The 25,888-nt window shown below is 37.3% G+C and overlaps 1 protein-coding gene across 12 annotated transcripts in view; it reads left to right on the top strand.

The window, feature by feature from the left end:
* The window catches only part of LOC134213002 (thioester-containing protein 1 allele R1-like), a 64,280-nt gene that overhangs the window by 12,596 nt on the left and 25,796 nt on the right, over positions 1–25,888 (top strand). For 7 of the 12 annotated variants that reach the window (XM_062691437.1, XM_062691448.1, XM_062691446.1 and 4 more), the window contains exons 2-7: positions 9,264–9,450; positions 9,520–9,879; positions 9,939–10,666; positions 10,729–10,990; positions 11,057–11,308; positions 16,634–16,676. In XM_062691437.1, the coding sequence (XP_062547421.1) occupies positions 9,264–9,450; positions 9,520–9,879; positions 9,939–10,666; positions 10,729–10,990; positions 11,057–11,308; positions 16,634–16,676 (1,832 nt within the window). Of the gene's footprint in view, positions 1–9,263; positions 9,451–9,519; positions 9,880–9,938; positions 10,667–10,728; positions 10,991–11,056; positions 11,309–16,633; positions 16,677–16,857; positions 17,054–17,218; positions 17,400–17,613; positions 17,810–23,239; positions 23,439–25,357; positions 25,551–25,888 lie in introns of all 12 variants that reach the window. The other 5 variants (XM_062691443.1, XM_062691438.1, XM_062691440.1 and 2 more) reach the window with 5 other exon arrangements.

The following is a 25,888-nucleotide window of genomic DNA, read 5'->3' as shown; positions in this document are numbered from 1 at the left end:
GCACAGTGGGAAAAAACATGCTTTTTCGAAAATCTGGGTTCTAGATCTGGGAAATTTGATTTATAGAAAAATAATGATTTATTTTCAAGACATGCTTTTTATTTTCGTGATTTATTAAACTGTAGGAGATTATAACGAACAAAACTGCTGGAGCAATAAAAAAAAATCATGCATTCATGCGGAACTAAATTTACTAAAAGCCGGACATAACGCCGTTGAATAACATCGGAAAATTATTGAATCTTTGATGTGTGGAATCCCAATATTATCGCATGGATGTTGATCTTTATTGCGGCGAAATAATTGAAATTATCATAGCATTTGACAATTATATCGCAACCGATTATCAAGAGATTCTGAGGAAGGCCGAATATACATTGATTTTATTTTCATAAATTCATAAATAGCATTGGGGACGGATTTTATTTTATCGTTTATCGACATTATTTTTACGTATTTTTCCTAGTGTGCGATGGTTATGACTGGTTGAACAATGGTTGAAATAAAAAATTGTACAGTTATTAACAAACTGTAGTTTGACAGATCGACTTATTGAATAAGAGTCCAATTATGATTCATATTCAGGAATAAGATTATTTATGTTATGCATTGAGTGAGCCATACCTAACAAATCAAGGATGGCAGCAGTTCAAGACCCGATTTAGGAAAATTTTAAAATGATTATATGAAAATAGCAATTGCTTCAAAATACGTTCATTGGAGATCTTACTGATGTTACCATCTAGACGTTATTATTTTCGAAGAATTCACATGTAGCTGAATTGAGGCTTAGTAAAATGCTTATTTAGGGTTAAACGAATCAGTTAATAAAGTTGTTTTCAAAATGAGATGATGTAGTTGTATAACTTCGCCAAAATTGTGTGAACAATGCTTGAACAGAAGTTGTGATAAGAAATAGTACAGACATAATTCAACACAGCGCTGAATTAAATCATCACACTGATGTTAGTTCAACTAGTGAATGTTTGTTGGGTTGTATCGTAGTTTTCCTATTTGTTTTCGACGAATTCGAAGTCAAATTCGTTGTTAGCTTTTGAAATGTCAGCAGATGTAACGAATCGAGCGTGTTACCAGCTTTTCCTGATTGGCTTCAGCGTCGATACACGTATCGTGGATTGTGAAGTCGGTCTTGGGGGATGTTCCTTCAGTTTCTCCGAACGTTTAGGGTCCCCAGCGTGTTCGCTGCCTTTCACGAAGTCTCTAACCGATTTTCTGCTAAAAATTGTTTTCAATATTTTTTCTTACGATATTCGCACAAAGTGACCAGCCCACTGAAGTCTGCCGTTTATCTTTTTGGTCCGCTTCTAACGCTCATATGTCACAAGCATTCAAAGGTAAACAAATTCTTCGACAGTTTCAAAAACATCCCCATCATCCACTATATCATCCTGTATATCTACTCGTAACCATGCACTTTGTCTTAGTAGAGTTGATGGTTAAGCCTATCCTGGTCGTGTCCCTCTTCAGTGGGACAAAAGCATGCACTACTGTCTTACGATGAGGCATTCCACGGGGGCATGTCAGTCGATCCTGAGCGACCATTTCGAAAATATTTGAAACTCTGCACAGTTTTTCAATTTCATCTAAATCGTCATTTTTCGATATCAAATCTTCATATTGAGTCACGACTAACTTTTCAAAAGGGTGTATGTGAAAATGGTTCAAAAATATTTAAAAAGCTGCACAGCAAAAACGGAATGTTCGATTGTTATGATTTTTTCAGCAAAGTTAGACAACTAAATGGTGATTCTTAAGAAAATGTGCACAGTAAAAAAATTTTTTTGCCTTTAAAAATATCATTTTGTCACAAAAACTCAAATATCTCAAAACCCTATCTTTTTCGAACGTAATTTTTTAGGGAAAACGGTCCATTATATTAGCTATCTACCATAAAAATTTGGTGATGGTAAACTAATAAACAAAAAAGTTATGACATTTCAAACATTTCACAATTTTCACATTTAGTTTTTCTGTGTAAGTTATTTCGAGAATTGCAGTTTGATGCAGATTTTATTGTTAAGGGACGTGATTTAAACAAGTTGTTTTCATGATATTTTGATTTAATTATTCATAGCATCTATAATATTTCAACATTTGGCGGAACGTCATAATTTTCATTGCACGTGACTGGCGAAAAATTCTTTTAATAGTGTTGAAACCTGTTGATAATAACGTTGATAGAAACATATCAGAAATGTTATTTTTAAGACAAAAGCTGCAAAATCAAAGATTTATATACACGTGTACGTCTATAGTTTACCTGCAAAAAATATACCTCTTAGAGAATAGACTTTATGATCGGGAGGAAACGGGTATCTTCAACAACAACAAATGCATGATAGGTACATACCATGACAATGCTCACGAAAAAGCAAAAAATTACTACTACTAAGGTTGTTAAAGATCTTATAGTAATTTTTTCTTCAGTCAAGCAAATGACACCAAACTAGTCAGTAAAACTTAAAGTGATTTTGTTTATTGAAATATTACGAACAACATGAGTAGCCGCTTTCTCAACTGTTGTAGGCCGTTTGATGGAAAAAAGTGTTCAAAAGAGTTACGAAATCTCACCGAAAGCACCATAGATAAACTGAAAGCGACTGGTTATGCTCCAATGTCCACATTGAATACAAATTTACGCATTTGCACGTCCTGCCGTCTAAACGTTGACAAAAGAGCAATCTGTATATCATCGGTTGAGCAGAGCGCAGGAAGTTCGAAAACGACAGCAACTGAGGAATTGCCAGATGTATCGACAACAACTGAGGAATATTAAGTGCTGAGTATTAAGTATTAAGAAGTATTAAGTGCTGAGAGCCTTGCCACCGTACCATCAGCGAAATCTGTTTCAACAAATCAATCGGAAGATGAGTGTATCCAAAAGGTCAACATCGAACGCTTTAACGAGGGCATAGCTGGGATAAAAGTGACTCCGATTAAATGGAGTAAGATGGACTACGTTTATTACCCGGAGAAACCCCTCTTCAAATTAGGACCTGATGATGTGGAAAATACAGACTACGATGAGGTAATTATAAATATGAAGGAAAGGTTCTCGAATGCAGCCACGACAAGGAAAGAAAAATTATTGATTTTGTCGATGCTGCCAAGTTCGTGGTCTATTCAGGATGCCATTGATGAGTTCAAAACCAATAGAAATACAGTAAAAGAGGCAAAACAATTGAAGAATAACTGTCTTTCAACCAAAAATACTAGGTCTAGTACTGCATTAACAGATGAGACAAAAGAAATAGTAGTTCAATATTTTGAAGATGATGAAGTAAGTCGAGCTATGCCTGGTCAAAAAGATTATGTATCAGTAAAAAAGATGGAAAGCGTCAAGCAATCCAAAAACGATTAATGATGACGACTTTGAAAGAAGCGTACACACGCTTCAAGGAAATTCACGATAATATTAAAATAGGTTTTTCCTCATTTGCAAGCCTTCGGCCAAGGCAATGTAAGCTTCTTTCCAATTCAGGAACACATAATGTGTGTGTGTGCACAACCCATGAGAATATTAATCTTATTTTACATAGTTTGAAAAGAATCAATTTAACAAAGGATATTAAAATGTTAACTGGTAGTCTTTTGTGTGAAAATACAACATCAAATTGCTATCTACGATCTTGTTCGGATTGTCCAGATTCTTCATCATTGGAAAATACTTTTATTCGCTGAGTTTGAAGAAAAATATATTGATCAGTTATCATTTGAGCAATGGGTGACCACGGATAGGTGTGACATAGAAACTATTGTAAAACCTGTAGATGAGTTTGTGTCATATTTTTGCTTGAAATTAGAAAGTTTAATCCCTCACGATTTCATTAAAACAGAACAATCCAGCTTTTAAAAAATACGAAAAATACATTACAAAATGGTGAATTTTTAGTCATTTGTGATTTTCTGAAAATTACAGCTTTGTATTGCAAGATGAAGTGCACTCCCATCACTGGAACGTACAACAAGCTACAATTCATCCATTCGTTATTTATTTCAATGGTAGTACGCAAATTGAACACTTAAGTTTTATTATAATTTCCGAAGATTTAAGACACGATTCAGTATCCGTAAACTTGTTCATTGAAAAAATGATTAACTTTTTCCGCGTTGATAAGCCTAAAGAAGTCAAAACGATATATTGCATGTCTGATGGAGCAGCGTCGCAGGACAAAAGTCGTAAGCAGTTGTCGAGCCTCTGTCCATTTAAATCAATGTACGGAATTGATGCAGAATGGCATTTTTTGCTACATCACATGGCAAAGGTCCTTGTGATGCTATTGGAGGAACAATAAAGCGCATGGCCACAAAGAGCAAGTTTAGCCAAAGAACGTGAGCATCCAATTAAAACTGCGAAAGAACTTTTTGATTGGGCAAATCGTAGAAAAGAAAAAGATTTAACCAAATTATCATTTTGTTTTACTACTACTGAAGAGTACGAAATAAAGGCTTCAGAGCTCAGCGAGCAATTTAATAACGCGAAAACGATCCAAGGAACCCAAAAATTTCACTGTTTCATTCCATTGTCGGAAAAGAAAAATTAAAGCAAAACTATACTCAAACTGTGCTGATAATAATTCTAAAGTGTTCGATATTTTAAAAATTTGAATAAAAAAAATAAAAAATAAGTATTAATAAACTGTTTTCATGATATCATAACCCATACCAAAATTCAAACCCAAAACTCTTAGAGTTTCTATAACAACATTGTGTAACTGCCACATTTAATTTAATACTTAGGATAATATTAATTCATTTTATTTATTTATACATATAATATTTATACATATAATATACATAACATCGATGAATACATAAATATGGAATATCATACAAACAACTTGTTTAACTCACGCAAGGCCCTTAACAATAAAATCAGCATCAAACTGCGATTCTTGAAAAAAAAATACACGGAAATTTTTTTTTGTTTACTATATGTGAAAATTGTGAAATGTTTGAAATGTCATAACTTTTTTGTTTATTAGTTTACCATCACCAAATTTTTATGGTAGATAGCTAATATAATGGACCGTTTTCCCTAAAAAAATTACGTTCGAAAAAAGATAGGGTTTTGAGATATTTGAGTTTTTGTGACAAAATGATATTTTAAAGGCAAAAAAATTTTTTTTTACTGTGCACATTTTCTTAAGAATCACCATTTAGTTGTCTAACTTTGCTGAAAAAATCATAACAATCGAACATTCCGTTTTGCTGTGCAGCTTTTAAATATTTTTGAACCATTTTCACATACACCCTTTTGAAAAGTTAGTCGTGACTCAATATGAAGATTTGATACCGAAAAATGACGATTTAGATGAAATTGAAAAACTGTGCAAAGTTTCAACTCAATAGAAAATCATGAATTAAAATTTTTCTTAAATTTGGATGCTGTTGCTTGGAATCGCTCCGATCGATCCCAATGAGGTCGATGTCGTCCGTAAGTCCAGAAGCATATGCGACCGCTATTTTTCTGCACACCAGATCTTTTAATTGCCCCCTCGAGTGCAATATTGAACAATAAATTCGTAAGTGGATCACCATGTTCAGATATTATCTGCAGCAGATCTTTTATTTTCACTGAATCATTCGCTGCTTTAAAATCAATGAGCAGATGGTGAGTCTGTAAATTGTATTCCCAGAATTTCACATGGCAGGCTAAACATTTGATCAGTCGATGATCGTCCTTCACGAAAACCTGCCTAATATTTGTCGACGAAGGACTCCTCAACCGATCTCAGTTTGCTGTAAAGAATAAATGACATAATTTTGTACGCCTAGCTCAGAAGGGTGATCCTTCTGTAATTGACACACTTTAGCGTAGTTTATATTGGTTAAATAATCGAAAAGCTTGGTGTTATGCGTTACGCATGAATATTAATTCCCTGATTCTAACTCGACTACGTCACGGCCGATTATCAATACTTAGGACAGTATTCCACGTTGAATGCCAAATTGCGGGCTGTTCGGTTGTGGAATTTTTAAGGGCACTTACATACCACCTACTGACAAACAACACCTTAATATCGTCAATCCACTTTGGTGCATTTTCGGTGATAACCTTCTATCAATAGTTTAGATTTGTAGTGATCCTATGGTTTTTACGTACACTTAGCGTCCGAGAAAGGTAAAAAGTGTATGCACACCACACCAACACGCACCGACGGCCAGACACACAAAATAAAACCTGCGTATAGATTGTTTTGGAATAACACGGCGAATATTTTCTGTTGCAGGTTTTCGGTTCATCAGAGAATCAACTTGTGATGTCATGAGTATTGTACAACATTTATTTGATGTGGGAAGAAACTCAAAATAATAAAATATTCAAATCTTCCTCTCGACTTGATGAACTTAATCTAGAGTGACCGAAACTGTTGTGACATGTAAAATAATCACACCAACTGCATCGTTATCTAATCTACGGTTAGTTTCAGTTGCCTCTTTTTATAGCTTTCTTCTAAGTAGAGGAGAACGGTCCAAAATGCACCTCTTAAGCTTTTTCGATGTTTTCACCAATATAAACGAAAATACCGAACCATTTTAACGTGTAGACCCAAAATTTACAAAATCAGCTACATTTCACAATGATCTCTTCTTAAAAACAACAAGGTTTTCATGACTTTATTACGCATTTCAAAATAGGCCTGGGGCGAAACGCCCGAATGGTGGTATAAAATGATTCAATCGAATGTAAAATAATGGTGAACGCATAGGGGAACTGGGGGTAGGACGCCCACGTTAAGGAAAATGCCATTTTTATCAATGAAAACCACCATTTCAGCCAGTTTTCATCAGCGCATACTGAAGAACAGCATATCTGCGACTGACTACCGATAACAGATATCTAATTGTCCATTTTATTGCACAGAAATTTGATTTTTAAAAAGCACCCGAAAAAAAAATGATTTTGAAACCATGCGGGTGAGATGCGCCAGTGGATGGGTTAAAACGCGCATGTGCTTATCGTACTGATTTTCATTTTAATTGCCTACATTAAGGCAATTAACCGAATGTTTCAGCTGTTTCGGTCATACGAAATGAGCATGGGCGTAATGCCCCACACCGACCTCAAGTTTGAAGGCCCATAAAATCGCTTTAAAACCATTTTGACGACGATTTCGTGTGGAACATAAAGAACACGAGTAAGCAGCATGGCTCATGGCTCAATTATTAATTTATAAATGTATAACAGCGACTGAAAGACTAAATTCCACCGAGCTAGAATTGCATCAAAACACGCAAAAATCGTTTTTCAGAGTTTTCATGTATAACTAGAGAAAAATCATGAAATATATGTATCCAATGGCAATATTTTTCATTGCTTTATCGTATAGACTATTGAAAATAATCAAAATGGGGATATTTAACCTTATTCAGGGGTGCCGCGTTTTAACCCCTATGGGCGTGCTACCCCCACTTCCCCTAGTTGTTTGTTTTGTCTTAATGGATTTAACGACAATCTTACGGGTGAGGTGGAAGAACCGCAAATCGTTAAATTTGAGTGAATGTGAAGGGATTTTGCTCATTTTTTCCCCAATGGAACTCAATAATGGATAACTAATTATGATTTTTAATGGTGATATTCGATCATAAATGTTCTACAACAGATTATATGAGTTATTTTATGAGTGAGGCTATTTTGCCCCGGAAGTGTATTATGCACTGTTCTCCCCTACTCCGAACTCCGAATCGCCTTAGAATAGCATTTCATGTAGCGTGCTGTTTGTGTATTTAGACAATAGGGTTTCTCACCCCATTCCCGGCCTAACATGCGCACGACTGCATTATTTAATTGATATTTATGACTAGGGGCAACTTTTCTGAATTTTGTGGGCCGTGTAATATTGCGATGGGGTTCACCTCTGCTTCAAAAATAGTTATTCTTGCTAAACACCGCTTGAAAAAGCTTTATTTGATTTAAATTAACATTTCAGTCATAGGCGATTGCTTATCCGGCATACACCAAATCTCCTCGGCATACGCAATATTTTACTCAATCTCTCAACATCTTACTCTCATTCTCTCTCTCAGGACGGTAGAAATGCGACGTAAACAAAAATATGCACGGTCCACGACAACAAGATGCCAGATGGTATTATTCATAATCATTTTTATTTGGTTGAGAAGATATATTTATTCATCCAAATTTCTTCCAAACACTTAAAAACAATATCTTTTCCACCTTTTAAAATCGAGAGATTTATAAATAACATGATAGCATCAATGTATTGGACAGTTTTCCTATTAACGATGAAGGATTATCTTCATACTAAAATAAGACTTATGGCCTTTTGGCAGCACTGTACAGCTAGAAGTTCTTGCGCCGAGGTGATTTTTTGTTCGGTTTGAGGATACATTTTTAAATGTATTCCAACATGTTTATATAAAATCTAGTGATACGAACAATTACAAAAGATTAAAGTGCGTGAGTTTAGCATTATTGTGTGGTGATAAACAGCCTGATGCAATGGTTGTATCGAGCACTGTGACGATTTTCAGGTAGGTGTTTATTTGCTGATACCGTTTTGTAAAAGTGGAAAGAATCACTTCGGCTCAGTGGTGTTGCAACGAAGAGCAAAAGTTTGAAATCTAAATTTTATTTTCTATAATTGGATCGATTAGGAGTGAAATAAATGGTTGAAAATATTGAGTATCCTTCGAGATAAATAGGAGATTTTTTAAAATGATCAATCATAAACCTACGGCTACTAAACAGTATAAATCATTAGCTTTCTGTGCAGTGAGCCGGGAATGGGGTCCATAGGCCCAAGTAGTGATTTACCCTACATTCGATAATTGTGGGATCGTAGTAATTCAAACAAATAATGTAGTTTACGCATCGTTGCCGCTAATGGCATAACGGTTGATCAATTAGAAAATGTCTTTTCTCACATCCGTGAGCATAAATTTAAAATCAGTACAAATAATCAAACACAAATTTGATTCATTATTAATAGTAAGGAAAATATTTATTTTTTTCAATCGATGTGCAGAAGTAGCAGCATCCCGTGGGAATCACAGCGTCTGTATATACATATTCCGTATTATCAATCTCGAAAAACACGCTTTACTGCTAGCTAATTGTACAGAACAGAGATGCACCCAACTGTACAATTAAAATTGGTATTTGATCATTGCTTATTTGCACAGTGTCAACATTTGTGATTTGTTGAACGTGGAGTGGTGCTTAGTTGATTCATTCGATTGGGTTAATAAATATTTATATCTATCATCTTTTACAGGTACTACACCGTTGTCGGGTCCAAGCTGTTGCGACCGAATTCAGAATATCACGTGTCCGTCAGCAATCTCAATGTTCGTGAGCCGGTTCGCTTCCGAATCACGTTGAACAACACCCAATCGGGGCAACCTCTGGCTAGTGAGGATCTGTCTCTGGGCCAAGGCGAGTCTCGGCTGATCCCTTTCAGCGTAAGTCCATTTAATCTGCTTGAAAAGGTGGAATTGATTGCATTATTCTGTTTTGTTCGGATTTTTCAGATCGGTGACATAACTGACGGCGATTACACTTTAACAGCCGAGGGGTTATCGGGATATGTTTTCAAAAATGTTACTTCACTAACCTTCCAATCGAAGAGTTTTTCGGTGTTTATTCAGACTGATAAAGCGGTCTACAAACCTGGTGATACGGTTCGGTTCCGAGTCCTGGTGCTAGATGCCAACACGAAGCCGTTGCAGAAAATTAACACCATCAAAGTGCACATTACTGACGGAAAGAACAATCGTATCAAACAATGGAAAGACGCAAATTTGGTAAAGGGCGTTTTCGAATCAGAGTTGCAGTTGTCCTCAGCTCCTGTTTTAGGCAATTGGAAGATCAACGTTGAGACATTGGGAACGGTAGCTATCATCATTGTATCATGTAGTTTCTTAGACTAATAATCCACATATGCTTGTAGAAAAAGGACCAGGTGTTCGAAGTCGATGAGTACGTACTACCTAAATATGAAGTGACCGTCGAATCTCCTGGCATCACTACCCTGAAGGACGGTAAGGTCAAGGCGATCGTGCGAGCAAAATACACCTATGGAAAGCCTGTGAAGGGTGAGGCCACAGTTTCGGCATACCCAGAGTTCCGTTTCCATTACGTACAACCATTTGAACGAGATGTGATCACAAGAAAAACGGTGCCTATTGATGGCAAGGGATCAGTGGAATTTAATATTCAAGATGAGCTTAAACTGCAAGGTGACTACACTAGAAACATTGTTATAGAAGCGGTCGTGGAAGAAGAGTTAACTGGTCGCAAACAAAATTCATCAACCAAGGTCAAAATTTACGACCGTGCCTATAACATGGAATTGATCAAGAGTTCCGAAAAGTTCAAGCCTGGACTGCCGTACACTGCTTGGCTGAAGGCAACGTACCAGGATGGAACGCCACTTCTGGATGAAACCAACTCGATTAAGGTGACACAAGAATACGGTTGGCGAAATGATAACTCCTCTGAAAACACCTACAAGCTGGACAAAAACGGCATGGCGAAACTGGTGATTGATACGGAAACCACATCGGACTCGATCTCGTTCAAAGCGGAATATCTGGGTGCAACGTTTTATCTGGGATCGATTTCCCAGCCCTGGGCCAAATATGATGCTTACATACGAGCAAAGGTACTAACGGAGATGTGAGTATTGGTAAGTGTTTGTGAAAACTTCTGAATTGATAAAGTTTCTTTCGTTCTCTCAGCCCCACAGTAAACAAAGACGTTACGGTAGATATTTCGTCCACTGTCCCGATGAAATATTTCAACTATCAGGTTCTTGGCCGCGGAGATGTCATCATCGGAGGTACAATTCCGGTTCCGGATCGTAAAACTCACACATTCCGTTTCCCGGCAAGCTTTGCAATGGTGCCTAGAGCCCGGTTGGTAGTCTACTTCATCCATTCCGATGGTCAAATGATTAGCGATTTCGTCGAGGTAGAATTTGCCAGTGAGCTGCAGAATTTCGTAAGTCCTTTTGATTTTATTAAGTTGTACATGTCATATTAACACAGTTTTTTTTTTAATATTTAGCTGAAGCTGCAAATGTCAAAGACGGAAACGAAACCTGGACAGGACGTTGACATCACGATCAGTACCAACCCAGACTCGTACGTTGGTCTGCTCGGTGTCGATCAGAGCGTATTGTTGCTGAAGAGTGGAAATGATCTAACCACAGGAAAGGTGTTCGATGATTTGAAAACCTACGAAGAGGCATCATACCGAGAGTACAGGAAGAAACGCTTTGCTCCATGGAATCGAATGAGCTTTTACGATGATTTTAATGTAAGTATTGTTGCAATTTATAGTCTGCAAATGCTGCATATATTTGATGAATAATTTGTTTCACAATGTGAGATTTTTTTTTACAATTTTTTATGTCATATTGGCTTATCAGTTAATGAACATCAACTGAATAGTGGATATTTATGGTAAAATATCTAAAACTCTGTCATCATCAACGTATCGCCGGCCTCGGCCTACCTGCTATGTCTTAGCACTGTGCAATACGTCTACTAGACGTTCATTATAGGCATCTGTGCTAAACATGTTTTGGAGCCGTACACTTAAAGATATTACGTAAGATTATCCCTATGTGAGATTCTTTTCAAACAAATAATTAAGTAAGAAAACGACTGAACACCTTCCCCAATAAGTGCTTACGTAATATGTATACGGCCCTTTAGCACATCACGAGCCTTAGACTGGTAATTCGGAATATCCCATACAGTCTCCGGTGACATTACGCATTCTGAATATTCCAATACTGTTCGGTATGTAAACTTTTGTCGTAAACCTTATTTGAAAAGATAAGACCGTTTGAGGTATTCTTTCTCGGTGTGAATACCAGGGAGGTTTTTATGAGGGCCGACAGATCAAATGATAAGTTTGCGTGCTTTAAAAGAAGCAATCATCTACTCATTTGCCTTATTCTATGCAAACATCAGCTATATCTCCCCCTCTCAACAACTCTACCTTTCCCTCTCCTTCGCCCAAATATTTTCTATTTCCCTGACTACCCATTCCATTTTAATGGGACACTTCCCCTCCCCCCTTTTTTGTGTGACATGTTTAACCCCTCACCCTTTGTTGGGATACCACACTCCTCACCTCCCTCCACAGAATTTGACTGAGATTCTCCACATCAACTTGTACCACCATTACTCTTCAAAGTCCGAAGGTCATAAGGACTCCTAATTACAGAAGTTGATTGGTTACGATACTTAGAAGTTAGGGCGTTTCCGGATTCAACCGATTCTGGATCAGCGCATCCACGAAAACCAAGGTAAAAGTCTTGATAACCAATTCATCCATACGTTTGCGGTATTTGCTAGAGTTCTGGAATGTCTATGAAGTCTGCCCCAGCTAGGGGAAGACCTTCTCGAAACCATTATCCTCTTTGGAAAATCTCCTGAATCATACTGGAAGTACCCTTCCAGTATTTATGGACCCTTGGGACGAACACGGGTAGCTGATGAGGGTATGAGTCTCCTACTCTTCTCCGATGCAGTGTTTTGAATGTTGGTAATTGGACCACATCAAAGCTCGCTGCAAGGCCGAGAGTGAATTGTTCGAGTCCCACCGGATCAGCGAGGAAAAGAGATGTAATCACCCGAAATTCTGCGATAGATGCAATAGTCATTAAAATGGCACCTCGAGTCAATCATGTTCCTGCTTCAAAGCTGTGAACGATGTTCAGATGATCAAAGTCGACTACGGTTGCACCATCTCGGATGAAAGAAGAATCCCCCAACAGAAGAAGAGGAACGAAGGGTCTTACCCCGACGCCGCCCAAAGAAATCATATCCCCGCAAATATGCCGACTAAGGCATCGACATCGACAGTGGCTGATGATGTTTCCGCCCTATTAGTCGAGATGCGTGCAATACGGTAGGAACTGGAGTTTCTCCGACTCGAGGTACAGACATTCAGAATTGGGAACAAACAGGCAAAGGGACAGCAGAGCTCTTTTCCCCGGAGCCATGTTCCGCTCGGTGTCAGGTTATTAGGCCGAAGGTCATTTGGCCGAAGGTTATTAGGCCGAATGGCCATAAGACCGAATTAGCAAAAAGAAGCCTAAAATGAAAAATGGGAGGATCCTTCTTCACCTTACCCCTTCTTCCTTCTCTCTTCTTGCATCTTCTTTCTTCTATCTGTCTACTTCCTTCTTTCTGATTCCTTCTTCCTATTTCCTTCTTATTTCTTCCTTCTGCCTTCTTCCTTGTCCCTTCTTCTTCTTTCTTCCTTCTTCCTTCTTCCTTCTACTTTCTTTCGTTTTCCGTCTTCCTTATTCCTTCTTATTTCTAATTTCTTCCTTTTTCCTTCTCCCTTCTTCTTTCTTCCTTCTTCCATCTTCCTTCTTCCTTCTTCCTCTTCCTTCTTCCTTCTTCCTTCTTCATTCTTTCTTCTTCCTTCTCTCTTCTTGCATCTTCCTTCTTCTATCTGTCTTCTTCCTTGTTCCTTCTTCCTTCTTGTTTCTTCCGCCTTTTTCATTTTTTCTTCTTCCGTTCTACTTAACCCTCACTTCGCACTACTCACTTCCCACTCCTCAGTTCTCATTCGGCCTAATGCCCATTCGACCTAATGACCATTCGGCCTAATGACCTTCGGCTCAATGACCCAGCATCGTTTCGCTCCAACCTGCTACTACCTACTCCAAATCAAACGTCCAAGCAATCATATAGCATCCTTCCATTTGATGTGGCCTCAACTATCATCCCCGCTTTTCTTCTTCTTCTTCTTCTTAACATTACATCCCTCACTGGGACATGGTTGCCTCGCAGCTAAGTGTTCGTTAAGCACTTCTGCAGTTGTTACCTGCGAGATTACTAAACTGAGTCACCATTTTAGCATTCGTATATCATAAGGCTGTACCATCGTCATTTATGCTCAGGAAAGTCAAGAAAATTTCCTAGACCTAACCGGGAATAGAACCCAGCCACCTTTAATATGGCCTTCCTTTGTAGCTGTGTATATTACATCACAGCTAAGGAAGACCCCGCTTCACGCAAAAAAAAGACGTTCCCGAATTCGTGAACCAGCAAAAATTCACCGTGATTTAATTCATGAATTCGGGAACATCAGTCACGTTTTCCAGAACATTCCAGAAAACGTGACTGTGTTCCCGAATCCGTGGCTGTTGTTCACGAAAAAATACACCGTGAACTTGTTAGTTCACGAATTCATGAACACTTTTTTTTTCGTGTTCCCAGACTTTGCCAAACGACATCGCCATGTCGGATGTCCATGATTTCCTCAAGTCCGGACCGACGTCTTACTTTCGCCACAACCCTTGAACAGGGACCTAGTAATTGCGACTGAAATAACTCCCTCCAACGTTGGCTTTACGATTTCCAATCACTCTAAATAAAGCTTTGCGAACACATCCGCCGATCTCAAAGACTCCGGAAAGGCCCAAAATCCTAGCGTGTAACCAACAAAAAGGGTGTCCCGTCAAGACCTAACAACTTCTAACGTGCCAAAAACAACCCACACCACTGCAACATCTGAGCCGCTGCCCGATCCGGTTAGTCATGGCGTCTGAAAGCTATACCCCATCCTGAACCTTTTGACCGATCAGGGCATCTGAGTATGGTATCGGACGAAGAAAACAGCCACGGTACTCTGGATAGTCGGGACGCCAGACGTCATGACCCCACCGGAACGACCGGGGAAACACCTGCATTCAGACAAAGAAGAGACTGTCCAGCCTGTAGTGGATATTTTTCCAACACTAGAACTGGAGAACACCCCACGGCACCCGGGGTTGACCCCTGCAAGCAAATTGCCAAGCGCAAGGTATCAATCCGCACCAAGGGAGTTGTGCGTTTCGTGTTAGGCGTATTCGGGACGCGTATTTTTTTCCACGGATGACGTTGGAATCAAGACATCAAGGAGCAATGTGTCTATCATGCAATTCAACTGCTCTTCTATTAGACCACTTGACGCTGTGAGTATTGTCAGCCTTCTTGATTCCATTGGAAAGTCTCTTTTCGGAAAGTTAGTCCCACTTCTGAAACATCTGGCAACTTCACCCGGCTCCTTCTTTCGGCCTCTGGGTTCAGGAATCACCCATATCTGAACGCAAGAATCTCTCGTCGATCACAGCACTCCTTTGGATAAATGCAAGGACATTATCCCAACACACAATCTGGTTTCTTCTTGCCTTGGAAGCTGTGCATTCCGAGATCTGCATCGCCCCAATCTTGCACCAGAGCTACTTTGTGCTTGCTTGCTTATTTCCTGATCCCCAAATTCTCTGGAGCTATTGACTAAGCACAGTCAGCCGTGGATTATTGGCCTGCAGGAGATCAATCGGGTTGCCCTTGACTTCATGGATCGCTCCATTGGAGAAGAGTATGTGTAAGTGGACCATCAAGGTAGGTTTCAACATCCGGCATTCCATGGTGGTAGGAGACATTCGGGATGTGTCTTTCGACGTATTTCAGTTCAACGAAGACCTTCCAGTTTTCGGAGTCCGTCTCTGAGGTAGTTTCTCAGTTAGCGTGGTGAACGTCTACATACTTGCGACAATCTAACCCTGTCCCCCTTTTGGGGACATTATAGAGCACCACCCGGCCTAAATAGACCTAAATACCCAGGTCTAATTGCCAAAGTACCACTCTGCTGGAATCGTTCAAAACGGAGAACCGTGTGCCGCTCAACAACGCTTTGCTCACTTTCTTTCATAGCCATTCGGCTACTGCCATGCCCGAGCAGCACACATGTTACAAAGAAGTGTCTGTGACCCATATGCAACCAAATTTAGACCCATTTGAGTTGCTGCAACCAAATTGATCTTGATTGTGCTGCTAGGGTTGCCGCCACCAGACGGTTAATACTTTCAGACCATAAGTGTCTACTGACTTATATGATAACAACCACTCCACTTACCGGATGAGTGACGGACAAGCTTGGTCATCCCCATTCCAAAGAACAGCATTTCCTCCCGAGACGCCTCCCAGCACTCGCTGACTTTTTGTGAATCCAAGGTCGTAGAGATGTTGGTGAACCGGAGGCTGCGTCACAAATTAGTAGCAGAAGAGAGACTCGGATTTCAGCAGCACGCGTTCCGCCCAGGATACGGTACGGGCACATACTTTGCAAACTTGGCAGACGCTTACAACGAGAGCGAACATGCCGATCTAGTATCAGTTATATTGCCTCAAAGAAAATGAAAACTCATTTTTATATATCGAGATGAAGAGATATAGATATTGTGATGGTTCAACCATAAATACTCACTGGTTCGTAAAGCAGATCTGAATCTTTATTTATTGATCGGCTTGAACTGAAACGAATTTTATACAATAAAGATATAAAACTAAATCTGGATTACCGACTTACAATTATCAATGAATTTATTTGTCTATTTGTCTGGTTTCTAACCGTCTTATTTCTGCTATTAATGTAATACAATTTTACAATCAAAACTGTTTGCGGCTCAAAGGCTTTCAATAATTCGACATCGGTTTTTTGCGTGTAGACCGATTTCGTTGGCAAAATTGATAAAAACTCTCTATCAATCAAAATTTTCAATCTCTTATTTATTTATAAATAGTTTACTATTCCGCTGTATTCTAACTAAGGTTTTTATAATTACATTTTCAGGATGCTGGTGCTGTTATTATGACCAATGCCAATGAACAACCACGTAAGTTCCAATTTTTATTTTTTTAATTACAAACACCTTTAATGTTGAGTGATTCCGCTTACCCGTGTAAGCATGTTTATTATTCGTATGCACCAAATGGTTCTATTGGATTCGAGGAGCCTTCCATGTACCGAATTGCACCATGAATCCTCTACTTATTGAAACCAATGTTGATTTCCAGAATATCCGTATTTTACACCAGTGCCGGTTGCTTTCTTCGCTAGTGCGTTCGATTCCACTCAGTTTCCCATAAGTACTCCTTCTGCCATGTTCACCACTACACGTGTTCCATCACCACAAACACCTTCGGCCGTTAACGTGGTTTCTCCTATCAGGACTCAATTCCCAGAGTCCTGGATTTGGCATAGTCTTTCCGAGTACGTAGGATTATGCAGTAAACATTTTACCTTTCCCTCGCAATGTCAATAAACCTTTTCTTTTGCATAACACGTAGCGCTAACAATGTTTGCAACACTCTAGTTAGAAGGGATCTAAACCCTTACTATCATAATACTCTTCCACTTCAACTATCTATCTTTCAGCTCGAATAATTGTCCGTATTGCCTCTGCTAGTACGAGCACGACCACGTTTCAAAGGTTCAGTCTTCCTTACGCAAAAGCTTCGCCTTTGGCTGTTGGGGATGTTATGGAATACTTCCAACCGGTGAAAATTAGGGAAACTTTCCCAGAGGCATGGGTCTGGGATTCGTTGAAGAATGTAAGGTGAGAGTCGTTTGACTTGTGGGTTCCGGTTGATGTACTGGACCAGGTTGCAATAGGTACAGAGTAGAACATGTTCCCCAACTCCTTAAAATTTGGTTCCTTCGTTCCAAAGTAGTGTGGCTACACGACAGTAAATGTATTTAGTTAAAAGCACATATGTACATGTAGTAGAATGTTTCAACACAATCGGATTAATTGTATTTATCCTCGCAAGTGCCCTTTTATGCATTTTCAAATTATGATGGCCCTGTCTATGCCTTGGCGAGTCCTATGGCCTTCCCCGTCGCAGCTATGGCTGAAACCGCACTGGACGACCGCATTATCGGTGGAGCAAGCCCTGTCAGTGCTCCTGTACTCGTTAGGAAATCTTTTCCCGAATCGTGGATTTGGGAGGATTATTCGAACGATAGGTTAGTTTTCGCTTCCCGCGAACTTTTCTCTGCATTTCTTTGTATATGTTCTAAATGGGCTTGGTCTGCTTCTCGTGCAACTATCAGGTGATTTTAATAAAATACGTAGTGGTGGCGATGTTTGACATAACTGAAGGAGAAACGAACGCTCAAATAACAGCGAATGCTAAATATATGTGACATTAGGCAGGACCCCCATTTCCGTCCTCATCGGTTGTAATTATTTTCCAAACCACTATTGGTTGAAATGCGACTAAGTAATAATGGCCGAGGACGGAAATAGAGGGTGCTGTTAAAGTATACACTCTCTCGATTTCATGTAATTTTGGAGTTTGAAGTAATTTCTGGAAATGTAAAATGTTATGAATTGCTCAACGCTTTTTATGGCTCAGTCGATGGAAATTTGTGAAAATATTCTTTTTTTTTACACAAAAAGGCATATTTGTCTGTATAAATTGAGTATAATTCGAGATTAAATGTTCTTGTAAGATGTGACAGTAATGGTTTCTCTTTCTGTTATTTGACGCTGAACGGGGATCTATGTACTAAATTGTAATCATGCATGTTCATTCTAAGAATAATTCAAAACACATTGAAATGTTTAATTATTGCATCGTTAGGCAACATACTGAGGGTTATCTATAATCATTGATCATGTTCTATAAAAAAAATGTCTAAAAACTATACTACAATGGAAAATATTTCTAGAAATTCAATTGTGCTGTTTGTGGATAACCCTTCAGTAACTACAAAAGAAACTACATTGGGTTATGCAGCCGAAATTTTGAAGGAATATTGATAATGAATGGTACAAAATCTAAAATGAACAGCCCGGTAACGATATAAAAATCTGTGAATTCTATCGAATTAAGTTTGAAATGGATGGAAAGAACTTTACATTTTTTTAATTTTCAAAAGTGCACACAATCGCACACACTTACTCAGGTTAATGGAAAGTTTTTGATTATTTTGACCCATGTTTCGGATTTTTTACGATTTTTTTCCAAATTTCAATTTAGTCGTTCTCTATAGCCTCAATTTTATTTATATAAAAGTGTAAAACCGAAATGGCGGCCATTATGGCCTCCGTCCAGGAACACCTTTGCAAAACTGCGTGTAGCAAGTAGCACTTTGTTCACGATGAAATACGAAACATGAAGCCTACAAAATAGAATAAATAAAAAAATCGAAAAAAAATTAAATGCCAATGGGCTGATTGACCACAAGAGGCTTTTTGGTCTGTTCCTATTTTGAGACGCTTCAAAATTCTTGAAAATTCTTATCATGTCAAAGGTTAATTCCTCGAAAAGTTTAAATTTACTTCCAGTTAGAACATAATAACAATAATAACGATTTGGTCAAATGGATAAACCAATAGAACTGATGCAGCGTCTGCAAAGTGTTTCCGAACGGCGATCGTTTTCTTTACACTTAAACTGAGATTATGGAGCCCGAACTAATTGACCTGTTCCTTCAATTTTCCTTTCAATTTATTTAAGGTTAACTTTCCCTTCTTCTTCTTCCATATCTTTTGATTCAAAAATTGAATCGTGATGGACTTATTCTTCACACCCATAGTTTTTACCCTTTATTTTGTCTACCTTTAATTTAAGTTTCAATCCAATTTTATTACGCAAAAATTGTTGGACGTTTTTAATCCAATTGCATTGTAATGTAATACAGCATACATTTTAGTTTTTCTTTCTATTTATGAGGTAGATCACAGAGTGCCGACATTTACAGAAAATTTCCATTTGAGAGTAAAAATGGTCCAATTTTCAAAGAGAATATCTTTCACCAACCGGTCTAAGATGAATGAATAAACCCGTATGGCAATAGAGGAACTACAGAGCTTTCATTTGATAGCTATTTAAGGCAGCTTAAGAACAATCGCTACTGCACACTGTTTGTTTGAATTCCAGTTCGTGAGAATCGCGGGCCCATTTGTATTGATGTTTCAGGATCTGGCTGAAACTTATAAGGTTTATTCCGGAATTAGGAATTAGGAATTAGGATCGGAAGAGAGGGGTAAAATAGACTTCCAAATATAAATATAACCAGATGAACGTAACCGGACTTCTTCGATTTAATTATTTCGATATCAGAACGTCGGCTCAGGATCGAACAATCCAAATAGAACAATGAACAAATAATGTGAACTAGCCATCCACTCATGTTTATAGAATCGGGTGTACCCCTATACCTAAGAAATAAAGTTGGCCAACCCTTGAAAATATATACACCCGATTAGAACTGGTATAGTCCATCCAGTAAACTTTTTTTTTCGAATTGTATCTCTGTAATATTGACTAATAGTTCAACGGTTAGTAATTCAAAATGTATGAAATAAACTCGAGTCGAGTCAAGTACGAGACACTGAAGACGGCCTTACTATTGAGGTCGAAATTCGTATCTGTCAAGATACAATTAGGTGGTGGAATTCAATGGGATTGTACAAACTCGTCTTATGACAAGGGAAAATATGGTCTTCAAGAGCGTTATAAAACATAAAATGTTACTTGGGATATTACAATGTAAACGGGTTTAACACAACTCTAACAATTTTTGCTTGATAAATATTGATCAACACCTGCTAAAATTAGAGGTAGACAATATCAAGAGTAAAAAATACGAGCGTGAAAAATATGGTCATCACCGGTCAATTTATGAATCAACAAATACGTCTTTCATTTTGATAATAGGGGAAGAGGCCCCAAAACGCCCCCCGTGGCAAAACGACTTTCGGGTATTCACTTATATTTTGAGATAGCCCTAATAAAACTAGACGTGAAATTATGTAGGTTGTGCGAAAAAAGTGTCAAAATAATAGATAGTAATGTAGGAAAAACTGAAATTTTCCACATTTTGATGAAACATCTAACATTTCAGCGAGGCAAAACGCCCTAGTGGAACTATCCTACAATGTACTCGCGTCTCCATGCACTGTCCATACCAGAATGCTGATGTGCCGACGCATGGTATGTTGTTCCCTAAGAGCTGCCTGATAAAAGGCGTTTTGCCTCTTGAGTTTTCCGGCAACGAAATATCACCACTTTTTTGAAATGTGAATATTATCAATATGATTGAGATTTTTGCTAGTTTTAATATGGCATCAGTCTCATAAGTTTTCAAGCGGAGAAGTATATACGTATCTATTGAAACAAAAAATATATTTGAAATAAAAAGAAGAAGAAGAAGAAATTTTGTTTTAGAACTTATTTTTTTTCTGATTGATGATGAATTGATGAATTTTTGACATTTATTTTAAAAGGGCTATTTTACCGTACTCTACATAGACAAAAAAAAATTGTTTGATAGTTTTAACTAAATCGGAAAACATCAACATAAGTAGGGTCGAAGTTTATACGAACTTTCTTTTTTAATAAACATTGCTGCAGAAAATGGTGATTTTCTTAGATGTTCTTGAGTTGGCGCTCCTTAATTATATATGAGATAAAAGCTCTTTAGTTCCGTAACTGCCTTGCGGGCTTAATTTTTTTAACCTAGAACTGTTGGTGAAAAATATTCCCTTCTGAAAAACACTTTTTTTTTATAGAAAAAATTCATTTTCTCCTAAAGTAGACATTTTTTTAATCATACCAGCAACTTGATATAAAGTACTAATTAAGTAGAAAAAGTGTGCAAAATTTAAACAAAATCGGTCAGTCAGCGCCAAAGTTATTACATGTTTTTGATTTTAGCGATTTTTAACATTAATTTTTGAAGGACCGTTTTACCCTACGTCCCCTCTATGAAAAAAATCTGAAAATGTCTTCTTTTACATATATGAACAAATCCTGAAAATTTCATCCAAATCGGAGAACATCGATACAAGAAGGGGTCGCGCTTCTCGTGAACTGGCTTTTAAATGAAATAGAAATTTTGACGGAAAATCAGATCTCAAACTCTTATCGTAAAAATATCCAAACATCGGGTCTAAATTACCGAAACCTCCCTATATGAGCTCTGTAGAGGACAAAAAGGCATATTCGTTCTTATTTTGGCCCAATAAATTTTATTAAGTAATTGACCTCTCCCGTTATAAATTCTATGACTTATTGTCTCAATCGATTCGGTAATTTATTTTAGGTCGACTTTACCAAAGAACCCATGTTTTATGAAGCCTCTAAAAATGGAAGTAAACCATGAATAAGTATTCATGTGTGAACCAGCCTGAAGAATTGGCCGAATGTGTCTCCAAAATCGTGCGAATTTTAAGCTAAAGATACAAAACACCACTTTATCGGTTCTTAAAATTAAAAAAAATTAAACAGTTGGTCAGGCTTCTGCCAAACCGCACCAAGCGGCTTTTTGAATGACTTGTAATATTTTGTTCGTTTTTTGTTGAAGTTGACCTTAAATAAATTAAAAAATATTGAGGCAAGGATCGAAAAGTTAAACCGTTCTTACAGCGGTACAAAACCATACCCACTCCTCCTCCGCCCAAAAACCAAGTTGAAAAATCGATTTTAAGTTAATAAATATTTTTTATCGGAAAGGTCAATTGAAATTCTGCAAATAGCGTAGAAAACCGCCCGCCATTTTGGGTCTGGAACAAAAACATAAACATATTTTATTCCATATTATTCTTAAAAAGTTTAGGGTAACCGTACCCTTAGTGGAGGTAGCACCAATAGTGGAGGTAGTGGGGTTTTAATGAGATTTGTCATATTCATACATTTTACGATGGTTTCAGTTGATGCGTCGTGCTTTAAATATCCTGTTAAATGCAAGTTATCTTAAGATTTCAATTGAAAAACTATTGAAAACAATGATTTTCCTTAACAAAATTGACTCCATTGCACCTATAGTGGTGTAACTGTACCAATAGTGGCGAGGCTCATAAGAAACCAATGGATAGCACCACTATGGGAACCAAAATTAATTTTTATCGCCACTAAAGGAACAGTGTACCCATAGTGGTTCAAGCTATATTTGGTAATTGTTGATGTTAAATGACATCTATCTCATTTTTGTTAACAAATTTATTAGTTTATCTAATGACTAAGATATTAAAGCTGTAGATTTCCCATTATTATCAATTTAAAAAAAAAATTTCTTTTGTGGATCTACTAATACCTCCACTATTGGTACCGCTACCCTAGTCAAAATTAAATATTTCAATGCTAGAAAGTTTCAAACTGATCAGTTTTTTAAATATTGTGTTTAAAATACAGTTCAAGTAAACTATTTTCTTTTTTAAGTATCATGCCTCAAATCAATGGTTAGCCCAATTAAATTTGTTTAGTACATGCCGTCAGAACATTCAACGATATAGAATTTGATGTGATATGGTGTAGTATATTCACCTGGGAAATTCAGAATTTCTATTCCATGTGTCAAAATGGAACTTTATTTCGTCATCAATATCGGTTAGAACACTGACATGTTAGTAATGTTAAAAACGTATCATTTTTTGTATTCTCCAAGCATATAACAATTGGCCTGACTATGAGACACTTCTTGAGAGCGGTCTTGTCGATATAAGAACAGAAGAGCTGGAAACGGAAAGTGTTCCCCTTGGTTTATCTGCTATGGGAGCGCCTCCACAGCATGTCACAGATTCTGGCGTATCCATAAGAAAAACATTTCCGGAGACATGGATTTGGGAGATGTTTGAAAATCAAAGGTTCGATAAAGATAATGAAAATCGGTTTTATTATTAACACCACGCTTCTGTAAAGGCAATAGGAACTGCATTCCGCTCTATACAATATTTTCTATTAACGTTCTGTACAGTTGATTCATAATTACTAAAGTAAGGAAGGGCAGTAGTTTTGGTTGGGCAAAAGTACGTTTTTTTATTTTACGAAGTAGAAAAACGTTTACACATCACTTTTTTCATGTGTTAATGTGGTTGATTTGAGAAAGCTGTTGCACGGATATCACAATATTATAGGGTAACCATACCCTTAGTGGCGGTAGCATCAATAGTGGAGGTAGTGGGGTTTTAATGAGATTTATTTAGTTTCAGTTAAAGCGTCGTGCTATCCTGTTAAATGCAACTTATCTTAAGATTTCGCTTGAAAAACTATTGAAAACAATGATTTTCCTTAACCAAATTGACTCCTTTGCACCTATAGTGGCGCAACTGTACCAATAGTGGCGAGTATCATAAGAAACCAATGGATAGCACCACTATGGGAACCAAAATTAATTTTTACCACTAAAGGAACAGTGTACCCATAATGGTGCAAGCAAGATTTGATAATTGTTTATGTTAAATGACATCTATCTCATTTTTATTAGCAAATTTATTAGTTTATCTATTGACTAAGATATTAAAGCTGTAAATTCCCCATAATTATCAATTTTTAAAAAATATTTTCTTTTGTGGACCTACTAATACCTCCACCATTGGTACCGTTACCCTATTTTATTCGTTTGTTTTTCTTTAAAATAGTATCATTTTTCTATTACCGTTAACATTGAAATCATTATGCATTTACTCTTTTACATATAAGTTCTGCGCTTCTCTGTAGGTACGTCGACGTAGAAGATCTCGAACGTTATATTGCTATAATCATATTAGTAGTAGTTAAAAAGCACCTGGGGTGAGCAGGACGTCTAGTGTAGTATGTTATGGACAAGTATTTTGTAACAGAAAACTGTATTGCTTTTCTTCCAGCAGCGACCATTCACCAACTGAATTTGACAGCATAGCATATCAAATTAATATGAAATTAAAACATAGAAACAAATTGTGGAACTGCATATGCGTACATTTGAGTTGGTTGTTCTTAAATCATAAGTTGATGAAAATTATGCTTATTATTTTAAATAATAATAAAATAATACCGGAATGACCTTTGCAGTAATGAAAGTCGTCTCAGTTCATGGCTGCCTAATAAAAAAGTCCAATAGAATTACAATAGAAATTATTGTAACAATACGATAAATTTAATTATAATTCCAATAAACTCTACTGTTGCTCACAATAGAATAACAATTAAGAATCATGTTTTCCAACATAAATCCTATTGTAAAAGGCAGTATTACAATAGAAAATAGGAGTTGTTATCGTAGCAATAAAAAAATCCATTTTTCCCGAACAAATTTTTGCCATTACATTAGAATTTATTGTAATTCTATTGTCAACATTTTTCTGTCAATTGATTTTGAAACAACAATAAGGTAATTTAATTGGTACAATAGAAGAACAATAGCATTGAATGTTCAATGAAATTTATTGTAATTTTATGCTATTTTAATGTAATTCTATTGTATTTTCTATTCGAGCAACCATGCAGTCTATGAAGGGTCCGCAAATCGTCTTCCAGCCAAACAATCCATCTTCTTGTGCTATCTGTTCACCCCACTGTCAGCTATAAGACATCATGCTAATATTTCGCACAAATGACAATCGTCAAATGCGCTATTAATGATCAATATTGTATTTTAATCAGGGGTGCCCACAACCGGGCAGCTTCCCCTACTATTAATCAAAATGGAAAAATAATGAACAAAAAAGCAAATTTTAATTTCCTAGAACAAAATGAGGTGGAACATTTTTAATGAAATGCGTAACATTTTATTGTATTTTCGAAGGATATATCTATTGGTCTGGCTATGATACTTTTGAGAGCGGCCTTGTCGATATAAGAACAGGGGGAGAGATGGATAGTGTCCCCTTTGGTTTATCTGCTATGGGAGCAGCTACACAGCATATCGCAGAATCTGGCGTATCCCTAAGAAAAACATTTCCGGAGACTTGGATTTGGGAGATGTTTAAAAATCAAAGGTTTGATAATAGTAATGAAAATCGGTTTTATTATTAACACCACGCTTCTGTGAAAACAGTTGGAATCGTTTTCAAATACAATATGTTGTAAGTGTTCTGTAGATTTGATTCATAGTTATTTAAATAGGGAGGGGCAATTTAAATCTGTGGGTTAAAAGTACATTTTTTATGTTAAGAAGTAGAATGTGTGAATGTTGTTTTTCTTTAAAATAATGTCAACATTGAAATCATCATGCATTTACTCCATTTCATATGGGTTTCGCGAATCTCTAAGGGTACTTCGACCACAGGTAGAATTTCGAACATTATATTGTTGTAATCGCATTAGTAGTACACGG

Source organism: Armigeres subalbatus, chromosome 2 (genome assembly GCF_024139115.2).
Source record: "Armigeres subalbatus isolate Guangzhou_Male chromosome 2, GZ_Asu_2, whole genome shotgun sequence".
In the NCBI taxonomy this organism is placed as follows: Eukaryota; Metazoa; Arthropoda; class Insecta; order Diptera; family Culicidae; genus Armigeres; species Armigeres subalbatus.
This window is presented reverse-complemented; position numbering and strand designations above follow the sequence as displayed.